At 41.7% G+C, this 26,447-nt stretch overlaps 3 protein-coding genes across 3 annotated transcripts in view; 2 read left to right on the top strand and 1 right to left on the bottom strand.

Annotated features, from left to right (window-relative positions):
• LOC109477615 overlaps positions 1-1,310 on the top strand; it is a 10,773-nt gene extending 9,463 nt beyond the window's left edge. The window contains exon 3 of the mRNA XM_019778958.1: positions 664-1,310. Within this exon, the coding sequence (XP_019634517.1) occupies positions 664-839 (176 nt within the window). The 3' untranslated portion in view covers positions 840-1,310. The remainder of the gene's footprint in view (positions 1-663) is intronic.
• A 929-nt stretch (positions 1,311-2,239) lies between these two features.
• LOC109477634 (proton-coupled folate transporter-like) lies at positions 2,240-22,310 on the bottom strand. Its single transcript, XM_019778977.1, has 13 exons — positions 22,161-22,310; positions 12,115-12,266; positions 11,404-11,529; positions 10,799-10,953; positions 10,304-10,362; positions 9,603-9,731; positions 8,538-8,707; positions 7,583-7,729; positions 6,397-6,531; positions 5,606-5,690; positions 4,944-5,027; positions 3,783-3,939; positions 2,240-3,255 (listed from the first exon to the last, which is right to left on the bottom strand). Exons 2-13 carry the CDS (start codon positions 12,226-12,228, stop codon positions 3,186-3,188), a joined length of 1,431 nt encoding a protein of 476 aa, XP_019634536.1. The 5' UTR covers positions 12,229-12,266; positions 22,161-22,310; the 3' UTR covers positions 2,240-3,185.
• On the top strand, positions 14,514-16,663 carry LOC109477518 (leucine-rich repeat and fibronectin type-III domain-containing protein 5-like). The gene has a single exon (XM_019778804.1). It carries the CDS (start codon positions 14,702-14,704, stop codon positions 16,661-16,663), a length of 1,962 nt encoding a protein of 653 aa, XP_019634363.1. The 5' UTR covers positions 14,514-14,701.
• Positions 22,311-26,447: the final 4,137 nt, after the last annotated feature.

Raw genomic sequence — 26,447 nt, 5'->3', positions numbered from 1 at the left:
GATACTTGTTTGTTTGTTTGTTTGTTTGTTTGTTTGTTTATTCAGACTGCCTGTCGCTGTGTGACCTGGGGTACCAGTTCTGTAGCTGATAATTGTTTGTTTGTTTGTTTGTTTATTCAGACTGCCTGTCGCTGTGTGACCTGGGGTACCAGTCCTGTAGCTGATAAATGTTTGTTTGTTTGTTTGTTTGTTTATTCAGACTGCCTGTCGCTGTGTGACCTGGGGTACCAGACCTGCAGCTGATAATTGTTTGTTTGTTTGTTTGTTTGTTGTTTAGACTGCCTGTCGCTGTGTGACCTGGGGTACCAGTCCTGTAGCTGATACTTGTTTGTTTGTTTGTTTGTTTGTTTGTTTTATTCAGACTGCCTGTCGTTGTGTGACCTGGGGTACCAGTTCTGATAACTGTTTGTTTGTTTGTTTGTTTGTTTATTCAGACTGCCTGTCGTTGTGTGACCTGGGGTACCAGTCCTGTAGCTGATACTTGTTTGTTTGTTTGTTTGTTTATTCAGACTGCCTGTCGCTGTGTGACCTGGGGTACCAGTCCTGTAGCTGATAATTGTTTGTTTGTTTGTTTGTTTGTTTGTTTATTCAGACTGCCTGTTGCTGTGTGAGCTGGGGTACCAGACCTGTAGCTGATGTTTGTTTGTTTGTTTGTTTATTCAGACTGCCTGTCGCTGTGTGACCTGGGGTACCAGTCCTGTATGGAGTCCTGCACCCACAACCCCAGCTGCCCGCTCCTCGGCTGTCTGTTCAAGAAACACTACTGCAACAAGACCTGCTATGCCAGGGTCAGCCGCAGGGGGGCGCCGCAGGACGATGCACTCATGCAGTTTGACTGACGAGAACCCACTGATGCTCCCTTAAGATAACTAACTACTCAGAAAGTGACAACAAAGTTACCTTAACCTTGTATATGTAGGCAGGAAATGTTTTCCTTTTTGTTGTTGGTGTGACTACTGTATTTGTGGACAAGAAGTTATCTTGGTGAAGAAAACACACCAAGAGTGTGGTGGAAAAACAACAACTCTAGGTTTTGGGGCGATCCATTCAGGGAAGGGGAGAACCGTCCAGTCATACTCTACACCACAGCTGGCTACAGACCAGCTCAGAGAACGGGCAAGTTCATAGGATATATTATTAATCATCATACACTAGATATGGCAAGTGGTAACATATACATATCTCTCATGTATGATATTCAATATATGGTAAGTTTTCCATATATGGTAGTTTTCCATATATGATAAGTTTTCCATATATGGTAAAGTTTTCCATATATGGTAGGTTTAAGGTTTTCCATGTATGGCAAAGTTTTCCATATAGTGTATGTTTTCCATATATGGTATGTTTTCCATATATGGTAGGTTTTCCATATATGGTAAGTTTTCCATATATGGCAAAGTTTCCCATATATGGTGAGTTTTCCATATGTGGTAGGTTTTCCATATGTGGCAAAATTTTCCATATATGGTTAAGTTTTCCATATATGTTTAAGTTTTCCATATATGGTAAAGTTTTCCATATGTGGTAAGTTTCCCATATATGGCAAGTTTTCCATATATGGTAGGTTTTCCATATATGGTTACGTTTTCCATATATGGAAAATTTTCCATATATAGTAAAGTTTTCCAAATATGGTAGGTTTTCCATATATGGCAAAGTTTTGCATATATGGTAAAGTTTTACATATATGGTAGGTTTTCCATACTAGTATATGGTAGGTTTTCCATATATGGTAGGTTTTCCATATATGGCAAGTTTTCCATATATGGTAAAATTTTCCATATATGGTAAGTTTTCCATATATGGTCAAGTTTTCCATATGTGGTAAAGTTTTCCATATATGGTAAGTATTCCATATATGGTAGGTTTTCCATATGTGGTTAAGTTTTCCATATATGGCGAAGGTTTCCATATATCGCAAAGTTGTAAAGTTTCCAATATATGGCAAAGTTTTCCATATATGGTAAAGTTTTCCATATATGGTTAAGTTTTCCATATATGGTTAAGTTTTCCATGTACCGTAAATTTTTTGTCTTGTAGAACATCCCAGTAACATTACCCTGTATGTACCCTGGTTGGTTCAGGAATTCCATAGTTGTAATTGTCAGAATGATCTTTTATTGTCTGAGAGAAATAAAAGGTGACTACATCATGATCAAAGTTATCAGGACTGTTTACTTGAAAGAAAGAAATAAATACAAACTCATGAATTCAAAATTATAACATACACTTTTCATTTGTTTTTTAATCTCTTTCATGATTGTTGTGTAACTTTTATTTAAAAACCCTGGGTTTAAAAAGTTCAAGATATTCCAACAGTACCAATAAAACAAAATGTAAAAATTGTACCAAGCGATTAAGTACCAGCACCAATTCATCATTGACTTACAATAACATTTGACCGCTGTCAACAGCTTAAAAAAGTAAAATCTAAAAGTATGATTGTCATTGGCTTGTTTAAGTTCTTAAAACCTGAGCAAAATTGCCAAATGCTAAAACATGACCATATTATTTGTTAACTTAGTACTGTCCTAAGATACATGTCCAGCACCATTTGATATGTTTGAAATCCTTAAACAACAACTTGAAGTTATATTTTGTTCTGACTTGTTTTACCTGAAAATGATACATTCGATATGTAATACTGTGTCCCTTTATCCTCAAATATTAGTTGTTATTTCATACAATTTCTAATAAGAGATATGGATGGCAAGACTGATATAACATTCTCAGCTACAACTGTGGTCTGAGTGGCACAATTTTTCATGAGGTGTTCTAGTATATCTTTACCTCAGGCAATATTTTTACCACATTTTACATTCAGTTACATTTTCCCTGGTAATTCATGAGTTCATTATCTGCATAATCCTCCAGTAAGTTGAGTATTTACAATTTATTTCATTTATCTATTTACTTATTATTTAGCTTAGGCAAAGGGGCCATATTAAAAGTACAGAGATATACAGTTATAAAAAGTTCTACCTAAAATATTGCATTTCAATACTGAGTTTATTTGTGCGTGTTTTTTACTTCCAATGATATTTTACAGGGGAGGTTATTATTTTATCCACTATTTTCTTACTTCTAAAAGGGTATTAGGTACACTTAGTCTTCCCTTTTCTATTTATGGCAGTTTTGTTTGTATCATATTTGTTGTCATTTGTAGTATTTACATGTTGTTATTAGTTGATGTGATCATCATCATATTCCATAACGTCATAAGTTGTCGGCTTATTCTGGCACTGAACAATTCTATAAAGTAAAAAACAAACAAAAAGATAAATAAATAAGCAAGAAACCAAAGAGTGAAGAAAGAAAGTTAGTTGTTTGAAAACATAATAAAACTTGCAAACATCAAAAGAGGGAAGGGACACATCATGCATTTGACCTTGAATAATGCTGAGGCCACTGTAGCCTTGCTGAATTTTTATCTAGAATGTTTGAGAATATATTAGGTGGACTTTATTTCTTTGCTTCTAAAGCTGCTTTTCTGACAACTCTCCAGTGTCACTGACAAAAGGTAGTGGATACTAGCTGAAACGTCTGACCGTTACCAAAATCATACCCAGTTGCTTATGGAACTGTTTTTTGACATATATTAGTAATACCTTCACCGACGTATCAAGGAAATATTTGAAAATGTGAATAAGAAGAAGTGTGACGTACCCAATGAGTGCTGCCTGGATATGCTTCCAGAACCATGCCTGATCCTAACCCTAACCCACTGAGAACCAATGAAATAAGTGCCTAGAAAATTTGAATTAGAAGAATTTACTCACCCGATGAGTGCTGCCTGTACAGCCAGTGTGCCAGCGTAACACAGGAACACCAGACCTGGCATGAAGGAGACACTGGCACCGAACGCTGCGTTCCACACAGGGTTAAAAATCACTCCTGCCAGGCTCTCTACACAGGCTATCAGCGCAAACAGGCTGCCTGTAATTATAACATACAACAGATCAGACACATACACTAACACACAGGCTATCAGCGCAAACAGGCTGCCTGTTACACACAACAGGCAACAGGTCAGACAACACAAACAGGCTGCCTGTAATTATAACATACAACAGGCAACAGGTCAGATAAAACACAAACAGGCTGCCTGTAACAGAACAGGCAACAGTCTTTAGTAAATCATGCTGATTAGGCTCTCTACACAGGCTATCATCGCAAACAGGCTGCCTGTAATGGAGACAGGGACAGTTCAGACTCATACACTAACACAAAGGCTGCCTGTAACACAACAGGCAACAGTCTTAAGAAAAATAGAAAATAATGCTGACATCAAGCTATTTGTGAACAAGCTTGACGTATCTGTATTACTAAGGCCACACCAATTTAATTTGTTGGTTCTCGGATTCGCCTCTTCATTTTTTTCTAATTTGAAAAAAAAAAAAAAAAGATTCTGTTTCTGAATCAACTTGAAAATGCTCATGTTTTGCCCCCAACAGTTGAGGAAAGTCCTTTTCCTCCTAGTTGTTGTTACAGTTTTTCCATCTATCAATGCAGTGGTTTGATTAAAAGCTCAAACTTCATTTTTGAAATATCAACCTAGCCTTTTGTGTTGACTCCATGGATCCTACAGTATAGCATTTGGGGCTATAATAGGATGCCTAAACCTGTTTTTATTTTATTTTTTTTTCGCCCTGTCGCTTCATATTTCTTCTGAAAAAATCCGAGAACCAACAAATTAAATTGCTATGGCCTAAAGGTAATAATTGTTTGAGTTTACAGAACTCTTTAGACAATTAACAAATGAGTGGGTTATTAGCTAAATTTGTTCCTCTGGCTTTTTCTAGCTTCAAACAATTTACATACACAAAATCTACTATTAGACACTCCCTGCCACCAAGTACAATAAAGTGGTTGAATGTTCAACTCAGTAATGAATATTTTCATTCAAAGCATATTAAAACTAGGCTGTTGTTAGTTCTCACCCTGTTGTGACTGCGGCACCATTTTGGACATGATGGCCTTCATCAGTGGAGCCGGCATCGTCTGTATGCAGGCAGCCGCCGATGCTGAAATAAACAAACAAACAAACAGAATTTTATTAAATAGTTTGGCTGTTCAACCCTCACAGCCAGGGCAGCCCAACTAGCCTGTGGATATTGCAAAGGGCTTCCCCTGCTGACAAGACATGACAAAGCATTACAGCAGAGCAGTCAGGGTCAGTGTGAACAAACGGAACTCAGGAATAAGCAGGGCCTTGCACTGGGTTTGTGAGCTGCAGCAAAGCAGCATTGCACGAGACTTACATGTAGCTACTAAGAAAAAGCATCATGCTTTACAACTGTTGAGGATGACTGATGGCAACAATTGGGTTCACATTTGTGTGACAACCACAATTCTGATGAAATTTCATCTGTGTTGGTAGACTTTTTTTGCCATTCTGAATCAAGATACAGTTACTGTAATTTCCAACACAAAAAATATTAAGATTCACACAAATTTTTGACTGACGAACTCCAGTCTTTCTCAAGGACATAAAACGTAAAGTCACAGAGTTGTTACAGTTATTGCTCAGATTCGTTTACAAAGACTCAAGTTTGTTGAAAACAAGAATCATTGAAGAAACAGTTTCGTGTGTTCTGCTGACCTGCAAAGAAGGCAGCATTGCGGTTTGGTGTGTAGACAGCTAACGCCTGTATCACAAACCCTGCTGCTCCTGACAGGAAACCAACCTGGGGACGACATGCAACAGTGTGTACTCCAGCTTTTAAACTCTGGTAACAGTTCATTTCAGTCTAAGCTTAAGTTACAGACAAAACCAACCTGTCTGTACTCCAGCTTCAGCAATTTGGAAAGTTCATTTCCAGACTTAGAAACAGACAAACCCAACCATTGAAGACAGAACTTGTTGCATCCAGAACTGTGCAATTTGATTTCCTTATAAGAAGGTTAAACATTTATATTCATGAGTGAGACCTACATAAACACTTACATGTTATCATGGAAGTTCATCTTTCAACATTCTAAAGATGCTCACTTAACAAAGATGGTGGACAATATAAACCATCATTCTGGCACGTTTGATCAATATCTGACATGACGTATCCGTATGGTCTCGTCTGAAAGGGTTCATGTGTCTGTGAACCCTAACTCTTACTTGCAAGATCACGTTGTGAAGTGATTGGTCATTAATTATCACGATGAAGGCGACAGTGGTGGTTGAAAATTTGCTCTCTGTGTAACCCTAATGTGTTTTACTATTATGTATTAAAAAAAACACATGGATGAGCCTGTACGATAAATAAACCAGAAACAAACAGACTTACATGAATGAGGCCGTACATTGACAGACATTTCCCCAGAAATGTACGCTGAAAATTCAAACCCTAATGAGTTGGAATGAAGTTCAACATTTTACTATATAAAAAACCCACTCACATGAATGAGGCCGTACATGGACAGACATTTCCCGAGCAGTTTGATGCCGACGACGCCGGTAACGAAGCCAGCGCACACGGCCGTGTAGAAGTACCCCAGCAGGTCAGAGGTCCAGCAGTAGGGAGGGGCGATCAACTACATGTACACACCAGATCAACACATTGGTTTCTTGCACAAAGGCATATTGCAGCCTGGCGGCTGAATTACATCACAGTTTGTTTGCCTGTTCTAAAAAACATTGTCAGTTAAAGAATAAAGATCATTTCAAGTTTTCAAATTCAGGTGTGTTCGATATTTGCTGTGTCTAGTTTTGTTGACACAGCATTACATGCTGTAATGGGTGCTTTAGTTGTGACAGTAGACGAAAGTAGTACTGTATTAAAGGCCTTGTATTAAGGCTAATGCTACACAAACACACACCGCGCTACACACCCTTGTACAATATAAACGTCGATTGACTGGCATTCATTGCGGTAAACAAACTGTAAGTAGGTATGGCGTTAAAAACAGGCTACAAGATGCACTAAATGATTAACGAAAATACCGAATGTCTGGTTGTGGATTCATCATTCAATCTTGCCTGTGCATAAAAGTGTCGGATTAAGGTTCACTGCCGTTACCCCAATAGACCCATTCAACTTTCACGGATCGCGTTAACTGCTTACGTCACAGGGGGGACATTTCGAATAGAAATTACGTCACAGGGGGGACATTTCGAAAGTTCCTTTCACGGATTGCATAAACTGCATACGTCACAGAACAAAATAACCTTAAATTGTTGTACGGAATGCCACCATACAAAGTTGGTGCCTGTTTTCCTGTCATGTCCGCATATATTACCAAGAAAATAGACACTTACCTACCTTTTAGTAAAAAAAATGATCTAACAGGGGGACACCGAGAGCGCAAGCTCCGTTCAACTTCAGCGTTCTAGAATGACGTTCTTTCGAAATGTCCCCCCTGTGACGTAAGCAGATTATGCGATCTGTGAAAGTCGAATGGGTCTATTTGTTTCCTTGGATTTTGTATTTTTTGTCCATGTAATCATCATATCTCTGTTTAATTACCTTGTGTAGATAACGGTGATACTGGTATAGTAGTATAAGTTCTAAGGAGCTTGAGTTTGCCGCTATCTCATTTGTATTTATTTTCTTGCTGACTTTGAATTTAAAAAAACATGCCTCACCGTGAGCGTGACGATGCCAGAAGACGTCATGTAGATCCCACAGTTCAGGAAGAAGACGAACAGAACCACAGCGAGGCGCCACTGGGACGTCTTAAAGGAGTGTCTGACCAGGTGAACCATGCCTGACACACTGGCTAAGGAGCACACCTGGAATGAGTGAATGAATGAATGAGTGAATGAGTGAATGAATGGATGGATGAATGAGTGAGTGAATGAATGAATGAGCATTATTAATGAATGAGTGAATAAATGAATGAGTGAGACTGAATGAGTGAATGAATGGATGAATGAGTGAGTAAATGAATGAATGAATGAATGGATGAATGAATGAATGAATGGATGAATGAATGAATGAATGAATGAATGAATGAATGAATGAATGAATGAATGAATGAATGAATGAATGAATGAATGAATGAATGAATGAATGAATGAGTGAGTGAATGGATGGATGAATGATGCACATCAGGCAGAATGTGAGAGAGTTGGGACGTCCACCAGTTTATTAGTCATTTTGTACATCATGCATAGTCTGGACATTCTACGTCTGTCTTCCAGCGACCCCCACTGTAGGTTTCTTTTCATTTCCGTTACACTAGCACCCCTTTGACAGTTGTTCGTACAGAATCTTGCAGCTTGGTTCTGTACCCTTTCCAATTTGTCTTTGTCTTTCCTTGTATATGGATCCCATACTGTCGAGGCATATTTTAGCGATACTTGACTTCACAAAGGCGTTATATACATGTATGTCAGTTTAGCTGAATTGAGTTGTGACATAATATAAAAGCAATAAGACTTAGTTATATGTTACACCAATAACATTATCTCATTATTTCATCAGTCAGACCATTGATTGATATGAAAATCAATGAAGTCAAAAAAAAGTTAACAAAAGTTAAGAGAAGTCAAGACAAGGATGATGCAAATTAGTCAAATAGTTCCATAAACCTCAAACCTTCTGTCCCCGGCGTTTCGGACACGTCTCTCTGATCCCGAACAAGGCGTACAGCAGGGAGAAGGCAGCCAGGCCGACCGCTAGGAACAACGGTTGTTGGAAGCCCTGCGGTTCCCCCATCTTGGCCAGCCACAGGTTACCTGTCAACACACCTGCCACAGCTGCAACACCTGGGAAAACAACAACAACACCTGGATAAACAACAACACCACACGTACAGGTTACCTGTCAGCACACCTGCTACAGCTGCAACACCTGGGGAAACAACAACAGAAACACCTGGATAAACAACAACACCACACGTACAGGTTACCTGTCAGCACACCTGCTACAGCTGCAACACCTGGGGAAACAACAACAGAAACACCTGGATAAACAACAACACCACACGTACAGGTTACCTGTCAGCACACCTGCTACAGCTGCAACACCTGGGGAAACAACAACAGAAACACCTGGATAAACAACATTGCCACAGGTCACTGCTGTAACACCTCTAAGCACAGCAACAGCACCAGTCCTGTAAAGACAACACCACCAGTAGTTGTGGCATAATGAAATCTGAGATTGAGTCTGTCGCTTCATTTTGCACAGTTTTCATATCCAGAACCATGCTTGATCTTCTATGCCTGATCAAGCATGGTTCTAGATAGTCTCTACCATATCCAGAACTATGCCTAATAAATGTAGTTTATTGCCTAAAGGGGTTGTTACGGTTAGGATCAGGCATGTTTCTGGATAAAGCAGGGTTTTGGATACAGCAGGGATCCCAAACCAGCTTATCCACTGGCAGCTCTACAGAATGGCCATGCGGAATGCCCGGAAGTTCCTGGATTACCTGTGTCTGATCCTAATCCTAACCAGGCACAGACCTAGACAGGGACAGTTCTGGACAGTCCACATGTATCCAGAACTGTGCCTGTGGCAAATCTACGTTCTGGGAGACTATATGGAGATTATCCAGAACCGTGCCTGATCCTAACCCTAACCCATTCAGGCATAGAACTAGATAGGCACAGTTCTGGCTTAGATATACATGTAAATGTGTCTGGAAATGAGACCTACCCAGACAGCTCTCGAGGATGGCCATGCGGAAAGCGCGGGAGTTCCCGGGTTCCGTGATGTCCGTCAGGTAGGAGAAACAGCCGCCGTACAGTGTGGTCGAACTTCCCAGCATGCCATACAGCAGGGTTCCTGGGGGAGGGGGGCAAACGGAGGTCACGCCAAGGTCACACCTTTAGATGATAATCAGTTATAGTATCGTCGTGAAAGTTCATCTGTCACTTAAGATCCAGCACAAAAAGTTCTCTTACCTAGAACTTGACCCAGTGTTGACGTGACACTTCAAAGAAGCCATGTGACAAGCCTCACTGGGTCAGTCTACTGAGGAAGACCAGAGTGACTGGTCAAAAGCTCTAGGTGAGAGAATTTTTTGTGTTGGATCTAGAGTTTTAACTTTAAACAGAATCGTTTACCCAAAAGGAAGGAAAAAATTTGACCTATTTGATTCCTGGCAAGACTTGTGTCGTTGGGAAAGACACTCAACACGACTTTCCTCACTCCACCCAGGTGTAAAATGGGTACCTGACTTCCGTTGGGGAGGTAAAAGGCAGTGGAAGAAAAGGGACGGGTTCTGCCTTCCAACACCGTGCCCTTGACACAATGGACTAACAACTCACTGCCCCTACAGCCTCAAAAAGGCTATGGGACTACGTTTAAATTTAAGTTTTCTTGTTCTTGAGAGTACCAATGAATTCTGGACCTACCTGGTAGGAGGCCCACAAGTGGGATGTCCAGATAAAAAACCAGAGCCGTGTTCACCAGTCTGGAAAAAGGGAAAAAAATAATGAACTAAAAATTATTGCATTTTGCATAGGTTCACAAACGTCAATCTGTTTTATAACAGGTAGGATACATGTATAGGTAAGGTATTGGTTGAGCAACATCACTCAAGCAACTGGATACGTTTGAAAACTGTAAGATGTTTCACTGACAAAAAGTAGTATAGATGTTTGCTTACACATGAAAAATATTACAAGCAACAGTTACTGGATAGATTTTGAAAACTGTTAGTCGAAAAGTAGTGACTACCATTTGGAATGTCTGATAGTTTTGACTTTCAAAACTATCAGACATTACAAATCGTAGTCACTACTTTTTCTAGCAGCATTTTCTAGAGTCGGTCGGGAAACAGGAAACACCTTTTTTTTTCCGGCCTTACTTGTATCAACGAAACAAGAAAACGAGAAACGTAGACTCACAGTGCGAGAGCGCCGGTTACGGGTGTGACGATGGCAACCTTGCGACCGACCTTGTCAGACATGGGGCCCAAGATGGCGGCGATGAGGAGTGAGGGAATGGAAGAACACAGGGACAGGTACGTCAGCCACTGGGACGCCTCTGCCTGCTGACCGGACTAAGGGACAAATATCATATTAAAACGTTAACTGGTTTATTGTCAAACATTACCCGTGCAATTACCAGGTCTCAGCAGTCAGTATACAGGTCTCCTACTATGCTGTACCCCCTCCTCTCCCTTTCACCCTCTTCCAATTCCTCCCCCCTGCAATACCTCAATCGGGAAGAGTGCTCGCTTTGTGACAGGGAGGTCGTGAGTTCAAACCCCGGCCGGGTCAACTTTAAAACTGGCACATACCACTTTCTCTGCTTAGCACTCAGCACATATGAGAAAGAGTGTGGGAAGATCAAACTCACAACAATAGTGCTTGCATACTTGTGTGGCCCAAGGGCTACAGAAAGAGATGGGCACAGCTTCACAGCTTCACCTTTCCCTCCCCCTTAACCTAACCTTAAACCCCCCTCCCCCCTGTCCCTAACCCCCTCCCCCTAACCCCCCCATACCCACCTGATGAGAGCTGTTGTAGTCCATAGCCCCACACACAGAGGAGTTGTGAGATGTTGCTGTGCCGTTCCCCAGACTGTAGTACAGATACTGCTGCAGCAGGGGACTGGACATGAACGACCCTATACCCTAAACAAACAAACAAACAAACAAAATATCATAAATATACGTCGATAAAGGTCAGACATCCTAATAAGATACGCCCAAAAAGCAGTTACTCGAGCAAACTCATATCCAGTTGCTTGAGTAACTGCTTTTTGGCGTATCATACATGTTTAAAGTTATTGACTTTCGATCCAACACATAAGTTCTCTCACCTAGAGCTTTGGACCAGTCACTCTGGTCTTCTCAGTAGACTGACCCAGTGAGGCTTTTCACGTGGCTTCTGTGACGTCAGCACTGGGTCAAAGGTATCTGGTAGACTTATCTGGGTCTAGGTGTGAGAACTTTTTGACTTGGATTGAAACTTTTAACTTTTAACACAGATGAACTTTCATGATAGCATACTTTCAGTAAGTTGGCAGCTACGATTTTGATCAAAATTCCTTCATTCTACAATATGAAAATTTGTCTCGGTTCTTTTTTTGTCAAGGTCAAGTATAAACAGGGTTCTGTTGTTTCTTGTCAAGGTCAAATGTAAATTAGGTTCTATTCTTCCTTGTCAAGGTCATGTGTACTGTTCTTTCTAATGTCAAGGTCAAATGTCTGACCCACCACAAACAGCAGGATGGGTTCCACCGTGATCGGACAGTACGGTTTGACCTTCACAGGCCCAAGGTCGTCTAGCAGCGGGGTGGAGCTGCTGACCTTGTCTCTCCTGGGCGCCATCTTGGATTCTGGGAAGTCTTCTGGAGGTCAACTATATCCTGTAGTAGGAGACAAACAAGGTTTATGGAAACATAAGGAAAATTGAGTTGCTTCAACCTTTATGTATAATTTTTTACAGAAAATAACCGAAATTCAAGGTTCAATATTATAAAATCATTCAAGGCTAAAGCGTATTGTTGTAGACACACACAAATTTCTTCTTAGTTAATCTACTTAAGATAAGAAATAATAATAATTATTGTGCTCGTACTAAGAAACAATTGTTCAGAATATAATATTGACTTTGAAAATCCAGTTTTGCCTCCCTGAAATTGCATAGCATGCCTTTAATGTTGACACATTCTGATTAATATTTAACCATTAATACTAGTACTGTAGTCAAGACAGCAATGCCGTAACAGGAGCAAGGTTCAAGTCTGACTAGTTTAGTTACTGTTGCTTGCCACATAAGCGTAAGAACTACGAACCTGATACAACAGACTTTTTTTTTTTTTTGTAAAGAAGAGAGAAGAATGCCTCCAAACCGTCCTGGGAAGAAATTGTCAGTAGATGACCGAGTGTCCATGCAGCCTGGTTCGAGAGGTTAGTTATATTTTATTTTGTACAGCAGAAATTTTGTGCCATATATTAACATACCAATGCCCTGTTACAGTAAAACTGTTAACAGTATCTTTTAAAGTTTCAAATGAAATTGATCAAAAACCTTTGCCATGATAGGAACTTTGATGTTTTTTCTTGTCTTCAACATTTATTGCAACAATGTATGAGAAGTATGATTCATTTTACAGATTTTTAAAATACCACTTCCTTGTAGAGGAGGGGAGCAAGGGGCCAGTACCTGGTCTGTGCATATAGGCAGGACTTCCTTGTAATGTAGTGATGTATTTTTGCCTCAGGTAGGGAATTACATGTACATAATACAGGACATAATTCACAATGTACTGGATTTTAAAAAAAGAAATTTTTATTGTACTGATGAGCTACAGTGAGTAGGCACCCATTTTTGTGCTTTACTTTACACAGGTTGTTGATGAAAGTGAATGAAATTGAAAATGAAAGTAAGGAAGGGACGTCAACAATGCCATCAGCGTCATCAGATGTTCAGTTTCTTGCAAATTTCTACAATAAGAATTGCTTCCGCAGCGTATATAGCCTGCTCACACTCACCATTCAGCAATGCATTACATGGCTGTATACACCATGAAAGCCATTCTGCCTTGAGAGAATGGCAAATTTTGTCTTTTGGCTTGCAAAATAACATTCGACATTGTGAAGTGCGTGACTGTTGTGTACTTTACTTTAGATAGAACTGATTTTTGTGTTCGATATTTGGCAGCACAACAGGTTCATGTAAATCAAGACCTCCTGTTTCCATGTGTGGAGTCGTGTTGCTGACTAAAGCCCTGACAGCTGTCTACAGCCAGGTAAGTTTGGTCCCAAGTAACAACCTCTTGTTTCATCTCCACGAAATGAGTACTATAATGTGTTTCTTGTAAATATTAAGCACTTAAAAAAGACAAACCACCAAGGAGTGTACTGAGATCATACGACAAAGTTCATAATTTTTTATGTAGTGACTGGTCGCAATTTCTCTTGTGTGGATCAAAACTTTAAATTAAACCTGTAACTAACAACACAGATGAACTTTCATGATGGTATCTAAGTGAGGTGGATCATACCATCATGGTCATATGAAGAATGATACACAAGACAATTCTACAAAATGTACAAGCTTATAAGTATTGATTCAGAATCATTATGTGGTATTTGTTTCTTGTGTGAAAGAAATTTCCCTGTACATGGATGAAGCATATGTCAAAAATCTTGCACCATGCAGGACTGAAACTGCACCATGATGTTTAAGAAGCCAGCAGGTGTGCTGATGTTCCTCCTCGTCATCCTTAAGGTGTTGGGAACAGCAGAAGCTTCTTACTGCAGCTCAACTTGTTCACCTTCCTGTGACTGCAGCCATGGGGGTCTCAACAGTGTTCTACAGGGCCTGCCAACAACCATCACACGCTTGGATTTGTCAGAGAATCGTATCAGAAATTTAAGTCAGTCTGATTTCTCACGGTATAGACGCTTAGAGACATTAGATCTTAGAATTAATAGCATTTCTATCATCAATAACCAGACATTCTATGACTTGCCCAACTTGGTCAACTTATATCTCTCCGCAAACCGCCTTACAAGCCTCAGACCTGGCATGTTCACAGGGTTGAGGAACTTGTGGGCCATTTGGCTGAACAATAATGACATCAGTCATATTCAGGCTAGAACTTTCGATCCAACTCCACAACTGCGACTCTTGTGGCTATCCTACAATCAACTTCAATTCATTCCATCCAATTTACTGGCAAATCTACGGCAACCTGCAGAACTCAGATTGAATAACAACATAATATCAAAATTTCCCTTTGAAAATTTGTCAAACATTGGAACAATTTCTACTCTTCGCCTTCACAATAACCTAATGACAACCCTTCCCTCTATAGCCTATGACATACTTTCATCCATTGATCATTTAAGCATGTACGACAACCCCTGGCAGTGTGACTGTAGGATGGTGGACTTCAGGTTAAAAATGACTGGTTCAAATCTTTTTGAAAACGATATCACTTGTTCCCAACCTAACAACTTCTATGGGCAGAAACTGATAGACATCAATCTTGAAGATTTGATGTCAAAATGTCAAGAACCAACAATTGTGAGGTTTGAGAGAGTTGACAACATGACTTTGTATCTGGGAGATACTCTTCATTTAGTCTGTGAAGCTTCAGGAATCCCCACACCAGAGATCACAGTCACTCTCCCATCTGGACTGATTGCTACTGTTGAGTCAGTTGGGAGAGTGACTGTGTGGGAGAATGGCACCATCATCGTGAGAAATGTTACTGCTGTAGATGCTGGTCTATATGCATGTGTTGCAGTAAGTCCTATGGGCACCACAGATGCCATTCTTTATGTAAATATGGTCTATGAAGAGCCAGCTATTGTCAGGTTTGAGCAAAGGGATAGTACTAGTAACCCACTGATAGAGGGAGAGACTCTCTATTTAGTCTGTGAAGCTTCAGGAATCCCCACACCAGATATCACAGTCATTCTCCCATCTGGACTGATTGCTACTGTTGAGTCAGTTGGGAGAGTGACAGTTTATCTGAATGGTACAATAGCCATAAGAAATGTTACAGCAGCAGATGCTGGCCTGTACACTTGTATTGCACGAAATTTAGCCAACTCCACTTCTGCCACCCTGGTTGTAGATCTAAATGCAGTCCCCATGGCCACAACTGTTTTGACACCAATAGTCATCATGACATCACCTCCTTCCCCCAGTTTCTTCTTGCCTGTACTCCTTGGTGCTACCTGTGGTTCTGCATTTGGTACTGCCATTATTGTTGCCATTATTCTCACAGTTTGGTGCAAAAGAAGCAGCAACCAAAGGCCTCCTGAAGGCCCAGACTCCAGTGTTGTTCTTAGCAACACCAACGCCACAACTACCACTGTGAACACTAATGGGCAGGATCTGACAGGGCAAGCCCAACCTATCAGTCCACCCTTAAATGTCGATAATCTACTGATCGTCCCACACCCAGATTCCCCCCAGTCCGAGTCTGACGAAGATGCGCAGCCTCCTCTAAGAGGTACAGATTCAAGGCAACCTGGTACAAGTCCATCTTCGGATGTCACAAACCCACATCTCACCCAACAACCAGCTTCCTCCGAGTCAGATTTATCTTACACGGATGTGGAGTCTCCTCTAAGAGTTACAAATTCAAGGCAACCTGATACAAGTCCATCTCAAGATGTCACAATCCCTCTGCTTGACATGCATGTACGGCGAGCCTCCTCTGAGTCAGAGATGTATGAAGATGTGGAAACTCCTCCAAGTGATGCAAATCCAAGGCAACCTGATACAAGTCCATCTTCAGACGTCCAAGGGCCAGCTGTCCTAGAATCAGAGCTTTACGAAGATGTGGAGCCTTCTCCAACAGGTGCAGTTCTGAGACAAACTGTTACAAGTCTATCTTCGGATGTCACAAACCCACATCTTGTCCCACGGCCAGCTTCCTCCGAGTCAGAGTCATCTTATGAAGATGTGGAGCCTCCTCTAAGTGATTCAGATCCAACACAACCTGATACAAGACTTAGTCCATCTCCTGAAGTCTCACACCCTCTGCTTGCCCCACGGCCAGATTCCCCCCAGTTCCAAACTTACGAAGATGTGCAGTCTCCTCCAAGTAACCCCAGGCAGGCCCTAGAACCACACTACAGCAATAACACTTCTGACGAGCCTTCCCCCCTCCCCACTCCCCACACAGCTAATCCTGGTAGGCAGGAGAAACACGCCTACCAACCTCTACTGACAACCAGGAATCAGCCAGACAGTGGCCAGGACACTCCCCATCCCTACCAGCCACTGACAAGGAACTAAATACTAGCAATAGACTATAGAGACATCTGAAAAGTTTTAACACTTAGCCAAGAGATTTAATGCTCAAACTTAAGAAAAATGAAACAATGCCTGAATATCACACACCAAAGATTACAAAGTGCCTGTTCTTACAACATGAAGTCATCCTAAAAATTTAAAAGCCAGTGCAGACAAGGAAGATCTGAAACATCAGTCTGAATGTCACTGTCATATAATATCTACGGATAGGTTGCCCAGCCTGTTTACTACTAACAGCCTTTCTATTTAGAGAAAAGATACTTGTTCCGATCTACTGATCAAATGCCTGCCTTAAAGTTAAAATTAAAAAGCCAGACAAGAATAAACAACCAGCTTGAATTAATATCACACAGTCATGGATGCATATTTACATTGTAGTCTAAAAGCTGAACACCCTTACTAGTATATAGCTAATGTACATGTTTTACCTAAGTACAGACTCACTCACTCACTCACTGCACGGCTTAGCGTCCATTGTTCCCCGTCATACAAGGGTTGGACGTCGTGGGGTGTCGTTTGGGTCTAATAGCTGCTCTCCAGCTGCTTCTGTCTAGCGGGTTGGCCTTCTGCAGTTTCAAGTTTTTCACGTCATTTAATGACGTGAAAAACTTGAAACTGCAGAAGGCCAACCCGCTAGAGATTTATAGAGAAGGTCATTTATAGAGAAAAGATAGCCATCTACTGGTAATCAACAGAATCTGATGTAATCTGAGTCATTATTTGATGAAAATATTGAAGTCAGGATTAATCTATTCCTAAATTGATTTTCTGGTGTGGTTCACTCACTCAGTCACTATCCTGGTTTAGATTATTCTGCTGTCGGTTAATTTAAGTTAATAGTGTTTAGAATTCAAATACATGTGTACTGTCTATTAGTAGATAAATGTCACTGCAGCAATCCGTCTGTATAACAATTGCAGTAATTATACAGCCCTTGAAAACGTATCCAAGTTTGTAACAATGAACCTTTAAACTTAAGCCAACATGTAAACATATTAATTACCATTAAGGTCTTCTTTAACTTTACTTTCTAGAAGAATACAGATACAGTGATATTGATTAGTTTTGATGAGGTGAACAATTTCATTTTTTATTCATTAAGTATCATTTATGATAGTGTTTGTGGAAACTTGAATGTGTGTCTGTATAGATGAGTGTACAAAATGTATTGTTTTGTTATTGAAATTTTTTGTTTTGATTGTTAAATAATGATGTTTAAAAAAATTTTTGCTTTTAATTCATGCTACCTTCTGTGTGCAAGTGTATTTCTTTTAATATATGTGTTTAAATGACACTGTGTGTGTGTTTGTGTGTGTATGCGTGAGCGAATCACAGTTCAGAATTAGAGCTAATGTGAAATTGTAACAAAATTTAAATGATAGACCAAGAAAGTCCTTAGAATAATTTGCTGACCTAAACATTTGAAAGCAGTCCCCTTTATTCAAACAAGTGTCCAGTCCCTGAGCACATGTGTACACACGTGTGGTGTGGCTTCCATGGACCTTTGGAACAGCCTGACCTATTTTTGGAAAGATAAGCTGATTGTGTGTACGTACTGGTCTGTACGCACGCGTGTTGCCCGCGTAACGCAACAACACGACTGTTCTGTTTGCCAAGAAAGCTCAAGTGCATTGGTGTTTTACTAAGGAGCTACATTGTAGCTAAGTAGACTAATACAGTGCAGTTATTCAAGAGCCATTCATTCACTTATTTGTTCATTCAATCATTCACTTTTATGTGTTAGACCAAAGTCCAAAAGTACTATGTTGGTTGTGTGAGAGTGTTAACCTCGAAAAAGGCACTTTCCACAAATTTCCTCACTTCACTCAGGTGTGAATGAGTATTGTATTGTCCTCTATGTTGGTGACGGCATAAAAATAAGTTGAAAAGACTTGAGTGCCGTCACCATGTCTTGTGATTACACGTTGGAATAAAAAAAACTATAACTGTTTCTTTTGGCCCTATTCCATCTACTGCACTAAGTTTAATTTAGTAGGGCACCCTCACGTGTACACACATTGTGCTGTGACATCAACACCTTACCTGATTAGTTATACAGGTAAGAATAAATCTGCCCACCTGGTCTTAACAATAACAAATCAAGTTTATACACTCTCAATACGTTGGTGAAGGTCAGACATCCATTTAAACTGGACGTTGACAGTCGTACCTGACCAAAGAGTCCTTGTCTACTCTACTTGAAAAAAAACTAAGCATGTCAGGTTACGCACATCAGTAACTGTGTACTGCTTGAGAGCATGCATCAGGTTTAGGTATAATATCTATTTGATATCAGCTCTAAATGCCAGTGTAAAGATCATAGTTTAAACATTACCAGGATTTGAGTAGACATTATACAAAATTACCTACTAGTAGGCTCAGCTCTCCGAAAAATTTTGCTGCTTTAATAGCAATTAAATCGAGGCAATTAAAGTATTTCTACTTCAGGGGTACCTGAGAGCATACAGTGCAATTTTACGGAATACAGTGCAATCGTATTAGCATTACTTGTAAAATTGCACTGTATACACTATCACAGGATATGAAATGGGACACACATATAAATTATGTCACTGGTAGAGCTAATAGGATACTGGCAGTCATCCGCCGTAACCTTTCGCACTGTCCTCTTCGTGTCAAATCTACATGCTACAGAACACTTGTACGCCCACACCTGGAGTACTGTGCGACTGTATGGGATCCCCACACCATCGGTGGTTCCCAGGCGTTGGAGCGAGTCCAACGAAGGGCGGCGCGAATGACTGTTAGTGATTATGACTATACCAGCAGTGTTTCTGACATGCTAAAGCGCCTCCAGTGGCCGTTACTTGTTGACAGAAGGAGAACCGCTCGCTTGATATCTTTATATAAAATTGCTCATGGACATTTTAATATTCAAATGGAACAATACCTCAAACCTGCCCATAGGCGTACCAGAGGAAGTCATGAATATAAGTATCAAGCAATACCTGCCAAAACAGACTGTTTTAGATTTTCTTTTTTTCCAAGAACGATAAATGAGTGGAACAAGTTGCCGGGCCAGCTAGTAAAAGCCCACCTCTGTAAAAATGAAAGCGTCCCCGACGGAGAAACGCCCGTTTAAACGCCCGTTTGTGGTGGCCGTTTGATTGGGACGGCTGCCCGTCCCTGGCGGTAAACGGGGACTACGGACGCCTGGACAAAGGCCAGAAACGGGCCAGGACGCCTCAAACGCCTGGGACGCCGTCAGAACTGTCCGTTTTCGACGGCGTCCGGGCGTTTCTTAAGGCGTTTGGGCGCCGTTTCCGACGGGCTACCGGGCGGGCTGCTGGACGCGCTGCCGGACGGGCTCCCGGACGGGCTCCTGGGCGGGGCCGGGCGACGCTTGGGACGGCACAGGTGGGGTCCAAACGGTGTTTCCGACGGCCGGACGGGTCTCTGGGGGGTGCTCAGTCATTGTGGACATTTTGATCTTGCCGCTCCGACGGGGTTGGGACGGCGTTTCCGACGGCGTCCCGTGACAGAAGGTGCCGATATAGTAATATTGAAAACAATTGCAGATTGGCATCGAATCAACAAGTAACGGCCCGGCCGCCCACATTGTAACAGTTGCCGTAACGAGCCGTGAGTAAATACAAGTGAAGTAAATACAAAATACCATGATCAAACGAAAAAGATTTTCTTCAAGAATATAGAGTAACAAAATGTTGAACAGCGGCTGTAAACAGCGGCGAACATGCGACAACAGTAATCCACCATTGTGAGCGCACACAAACATAAAGGGCGAGGGTGTAAGAAAATTACAAGTGCAAACATTGCCTAAGTGGGCATTTTAACATAATCGTCTTTCCTCAATAAAATTCGTATAATATATAATTATATTCTACGTAGTTTTTGTGCGTCTTGGAAGATTTTGTATGAAAACAACATTGACGGTTGCGTTTGTAGATGGCAGCCGTGACGTCAGGACTTTCCCGGGCCGAACTTGTGTGCGGGACTTCGAGTCTCTTTTTGTGTATGACGTGTACATTTTTACGGCATCATCGTTCTTTATTAAAACAGCAGGTATTGTACACAATTATTCTACAAATCGTTCGTGTGCGTCTTTTTATTTTTCGGCGTTAAAACATTGAATTTCCTTTATCAGCCCGGCGGTGCATGTGAAAAAATTGATGTGGGGAGGGCAGTCTCGGGGAGGACGAACAAAATATAACCGCAAACTTCTCAGCAGCCCCTGGAATTAACTAATGTTCTGTTGTGGCAATTGTAACACTGTCTTACACAGTTCCCTTGTAACATTTGACAACGAAAATTCTTGTCCACTTACCGAGTATCCTCGAAAAAGAATCGCCGAGACAGATTGCTTCCGTACACCCAAAATTCTGGCGGCCGCTGTTTACATTCTTGGAACACCTCGTTTGACATTTTAGTCAGTCGCTGGAGATGCCAAAACTTGTGTGCAGCGTCGACGATAGATATAGCTGCTTGTATGACTGAAATCCATTCTCCAAAATTGCAGACAATCCAACAAAATGGAAAAAACTGAGGTCGACTGAGCAGCAGACGTGTTCCCCAGTCAGCCCGGTGACCGTTAAATCTAGCGCCTTCAAACTTGGCGCATGTGCGTTAGAAACCTAAACCCCCCTGGGAAACATCGTGAAGCACGTAAGTGCCGGCCGCTGCTGTTGTCAATTAATTAATAAACGCCCGTTTCCATGCCGGACGGTTCAGGACGGGCTGGGAGCGACGGGGTGCCGTCACTAATTTCTGGGACGGCCGTCCGGGGGAAGTTTGTGGACGCTGCCAACTGTGTTGGGACGGTCAGGACGCCGTTTCCCGCTAAGGACGGGCAGGGACGGCGTCCGGTGGGCGTTTCCCCGTTGGGGACGCTTTCATTTTTACAGAGGCAGACAGTGGAGGCCTTCAAGGCCGGGCTTCTGGCCGCGCAGCCATAGTCCGTCGCACCCCCCCCCCTCTCAGTGATACCCCAGTAGGGGTGGTTAGAGAGTATTGAAGAAGAAGAAGAAGAAGAAGTATACTGGTAAAATTGCACTGTATTCCATAAAATTGCATTTTATACTCTGGCACCCCTGTACTCACCAACTTATGTTAAGTTACAGTTAAAACTTTAACATCGATGTTATGTCACAATGCACTCGTTATATTGCTTGCCAACCTTTAAAAAATCACTAAACGTCTAAGCAAGGACAATAGAAAGCGAATTTTACCTGCGTGTGCCTCCGATACTCCTTACGTAATGAAGAAAATCGTATGTTGTTCCCAGCTGCTGCACTTTGACCCCCTGACCTACATTTTACCCCTGACCTAAATTTCACCTACACGCCCCCCCTCCCCACCTGACAGCCTGTTCTAAATAGTAAATTATCGTCTGAATTCCATTCGCTGAGGAAAATTCTGACGAAAACCGAACTCTATACGATGCAAAGATAAAGTTAAAAGTACACGACATTGACAAAAGGTGTAAGTAAAAGGGTTTGACCTTCTTTCTTGACAGGAACGACCTTCAGAATCAGACGACAGACCGCAGGTGTCACAGTTTCTGAACCAGGTCACCAAAGGGCACTGACTCCCGATAACCTCCTTGCAATGGTTGACTTATTGTAGAACTTATCGCCATTGTTGTGGGTTTAGGGCGATACTAGTAGGTGGCGTGTTTTTGTGGCTAGGTCAGCGAATTCTCGGGGGTAAAGAAGTTGTTTACGAAGTTATGATAATAATTTTGACATCCACACGATTGCCGAATACTTTTCTGTGCTGAAGTTGATGCCTTAGCACAAGCGTCACTAAGCGACATGCAGGCGAACTTCATGCTCACGTCAGACGACAAGCAGACGATTTTGGGAGTTTACATTTACAGAAAAGGGGGGTATTACAAATGGAGACATTGTAAGTTAATATTTTATAACCTTCAGTTGACTATTGTTGGAATAAATGTTCATTTCAGGCAATATTTATTGTTTCTCTCTACTTCAGAATTTGTTGAATAAATAAAAAGGTAGGAAAAGAAATACTTGCAACATTGTGAACCTATCCTTTTCCGCCATTTTGGCACGGTCCTCAGTTTGGCGCCATTTTCAAAAGACATTTCTGTCAGCAAATCGTCTGCGCCTACAGACGGTAAGTGGGAACTGTTGTGATATTGGTCCTCAAACAAAAGTCAGGGAGCATTTAGACATAAACTATCACCTATGGAACTGGTGTTTACATGTATTTGCTGGTTGAGGCTCGAAAAACAGATAATACGGGCTTTCATAGGGCTATACATTGCTGTTGACACCAGCATATATGGTAAACAATGTCAATGCTGAGTACAGTGTATACATTTAGAGACTGTTAACTCGAATCGACGTTGCATGATCGAAAAGCTAGAGCCCAGAGAAAAGGGTCTTTCTCAAGTACAGAATGGATATGATATACGAGTGCGTACAAGTTAGATATGACTGCATAAACATATTGTTGAACCATGGTCTAGCGATAAATGTTTAATATTCCTTCGTAACGTCGTTCTCATGTACAGTCTGAGTACCAGTGAATTAATATGTATATATTAGTCATGTGCTGTTTAACGTGTTATTATTTCTTAGGACAGTGCTGTACTGCTGTTTGTAATGAGCACAATATAGACACCGGGCAGGGCGGTGTTGCAAAACAGTAAGTGTGGTCTAAAGTAAATAGCTGGTCTTTCGTCTCAGTGGTTTTTCATGTCATACGATCGCCTTTGTTTCCAACTTCCAGAAAAAGCAGGCAATTTGCCTCCGCTGTAGAGTGATAAACAGACAGGACAATCTTTGATGCATAGGATGTTAGTTACAGTATTTGAGAATTTTTACCATTACTAATGTGTCTGGTTTTAAATGTGTGCTAATATATCCTTGTTTTATTGAAACTAGTCTTCACCAACATCAGCTATATATAGCGTCGAGAAGCAGAACTCCAGTCACAAGCTCTGAGGAAGGTGCCTGATGGACACCGAAACGTAAGCAAGGTAAGATACGTTTGGTTGTGTAAAAGAAAACCCCTATATCCTAGTCTCGTGTCGTATTATATAGTACTGTATAGTGTTTTGCCGACCACTGAAACTAAATACAAGTTGACCAAAGTCATTTGAAATCTCTAAAATCCATTGCAGTTCCTTGGAAACCTGTGCTTAATGCTAAGATAACAATGCTTAACCCGGACCGATCAGGTATGAAAAGTATGATATACAATTGCCTCCATAGCATGCCAAAAACTGGGTGGTTTCGGGGGTCTTCATGGTCTTTGGGAGCTTTTATGTGCTATTTTCTGATTGCATATAGACAACATAGCCGGCCTGGGCTAATCAGAAAACAGCCGAAGACCACCAAACTCCCAGTTCTATAAGCCTGCTACGGAGGCTAGATATAGAAGACAAGACAACACAAAAAAGTTGCAGTATTTATGCATATTGTTTATATGAATTGCTTATTTTTCGCTAATCAAAACAGCCCGACCGTGCCCCGGTTTGGAAATGTGACCTTAGCGTAAAGTGGGCATGTCCAGAACAGGTTGAAACATAATCACAGCACCACATGGGAGCATTACTGAGTCCATCTCGTCAAATGGCCTAATTAATGGCCGCTCCATCAGCTAAGGCCACAGCAGGTAAAGTTTATGGATGACATCCTCTGCAGACTCCGAATGTAATGCGAGCGGGCGAAAAAAACAAGGCGGGCCGAAAAAAACAAGGTTTCTACCTACCGCAAAAAGCCAACATGTGGCGGCTTGTCGTATACGTCGCTAAGTACTACCACAGATTCACAATACCAGCTTTGTATTCCTGTGGTTTAGTAGCGCTAGCATTTTTATTTTTGGCCGGATTTTTTTATTCGCCCGCGCGCTCTAGTTTGAGGGTCTTTATAGGATGTCATCCTTGAAATTAAGACGGTGTGGCCTTAATTAATGGCCGCTCCATCAGCTATGCAGGGAAAACATCCGCTCGCCGTGCGCGCATACGGGCCGGGGATTTGGTCCTGGGCCACTCGTAGTCTCCTGGGCACGCTTCATTACAGCTGTCCATTCTGTGGAGGGGACGCAAATATTAGCTGATTTCCGATTTATTATCGCTAATTATCATCGTTTGTCAACCAAAACTGGCTCCCCTTGAAAAAAAAAACAAGTTGTTAAAGTTGAATATGGCTTCCCAGTTTCTTAGATAAATCCTTTAAACGACTGAAAGGTGCATATTCATCCCATGACAGCAGCTAATTTCTTATTCATTAGCACTTACTATCACAGTTTGTGAACTAAAACTAGGTGCCCAACGGAAAACAACTTGTTAAAGCTGAATGTGGTTATAATGTAGTTTGAGCATTATGTAAAATCTTTTTTAACAGCTTAAAGTGCAGTCTTTTATACAAGGTATCCGTTTGTAATTACTATACATACACTGCTTATAACAGGCAAGGCTGTCAACATTTCAAGGCTGGGATGTCAAGAGTGGGCGGAGCATACTGAAGATTTAATCCAGTTTTCACATGACTTGACAAAATGAACTGATAGCTTGTATGCTGTAAACTTTTAGCGACGTTACTTTGAAAAATCCCTGAGTGTATACTACTAGTTTCGTGATCAGGAGAAATATTCACGGTACTTGTGTGATAATCTCCAACTAGATAATTGATTTGGAACGGCCCATGCCAGCACTCCCGCCATTGACGTCACTGAGGTCATTTTTGAAAGTTCCCAGCAGGCCTTTCCCACCGGACGCCGCTCTAAATGAAGCTTCCTTACGTCACGTGTAGGTGTTAATTCTGTTGACAAACCTAAGTGTTAATCCTGTTGATAATCCGGGTGGTGTTAATCCCTTGCTAATCCCCGCCGATGGATTGCTACAGTTTCAGCAGCTTCAGATCTGCTCATGAGAAAATATTTCACCCTCCAAACAGATGTTCGGGCTTCGGCTTATTTTTGACATGTTTGTACGCATTTGTGGTGGGCTTTCTTTTCTGTACCGGTATCTTTCCTTTTTCTCCCTGTCAACATGATACGGTCTTGTAGCCTAATCTCCAAGCACATTCTATGGTACTTACTTATCCTCTTCACTCCTAGCGAGACTAAAGGCCATGAATTTGTCTTTCCATCTGGGTCTGTTCTTTGCCACCTTCTTTGCTGATCGCCAAGGTAATCTCATGAACACCAGGTCATCCGTCAAAGATCTTACCTAGGCAGTGTCCTTCAGTAGCTAATAGACACTCCTTGACCCATCGGATATCGCCTTACCACCTTAGGATCTGCTTGGAGATTACTCCAGCCACCACAGGATCTGCTTGGAGATTGTTGAAGCCACCAAAACACCTACTCGTAGACCTTGCCGCCTTAGGATCTGCTTGGAGATTATTGTAGCCACCTTAGGATCTGCTTGGAAATTACTGTAGCCACCAAAGATCTGCTTGGAGATTACTCTAGCCACCAAAACACCAAAAGCTCTGCCCGAAGATTAAGTCCAGCAGCTTGCGGATCTCCTCATCGTGATGCCGTCCTGGTCCGGAGGTGTTGGAGCTCCGCCTGGGGCGCCGGTAATGGTCCCACCCGGGCCGGCCGCTGATTGGTCCCCCGGCTCCTCCTCCCTTTCATCCTCCGCCTCCCCATCTCCTGGTGACGTCACGGCCTGACATGCCCGCGGAACCGCCAGCGAGACCGGAGTACCAAGTCGGGCCGGACGCGCCAGGAATTACAGTTTTCCGTGACCACGAAAATACAGCCGACAGTGTTCTTAGCCTCCGTAGCAGGCTTATAGAACTGGGGG

The sequence above is a fragment of the Branchiostoma belcheri genome, unplaced genomic scaffold (assembly GCF_001625305.1).
Source record: "Branchiostoma belcheri isolate BF01 breed outbred unplaced genomic scaffold, Haploidv18h27 scaffold40, whole genome shotgun sequence".
NCBI classification, from domain to species: Eukaryota; Metazoa; Chordata; class Leptocardii; order Amphioxiformes; family Branchiostomatidae; genus Branchiostoma; species Branchiostoma belcheri.
The sequence above is the reverse complement of the archived record's forward strand: the minus strand, read 5'-3'. Positions and strand labels throughout refer to the sequence as shown.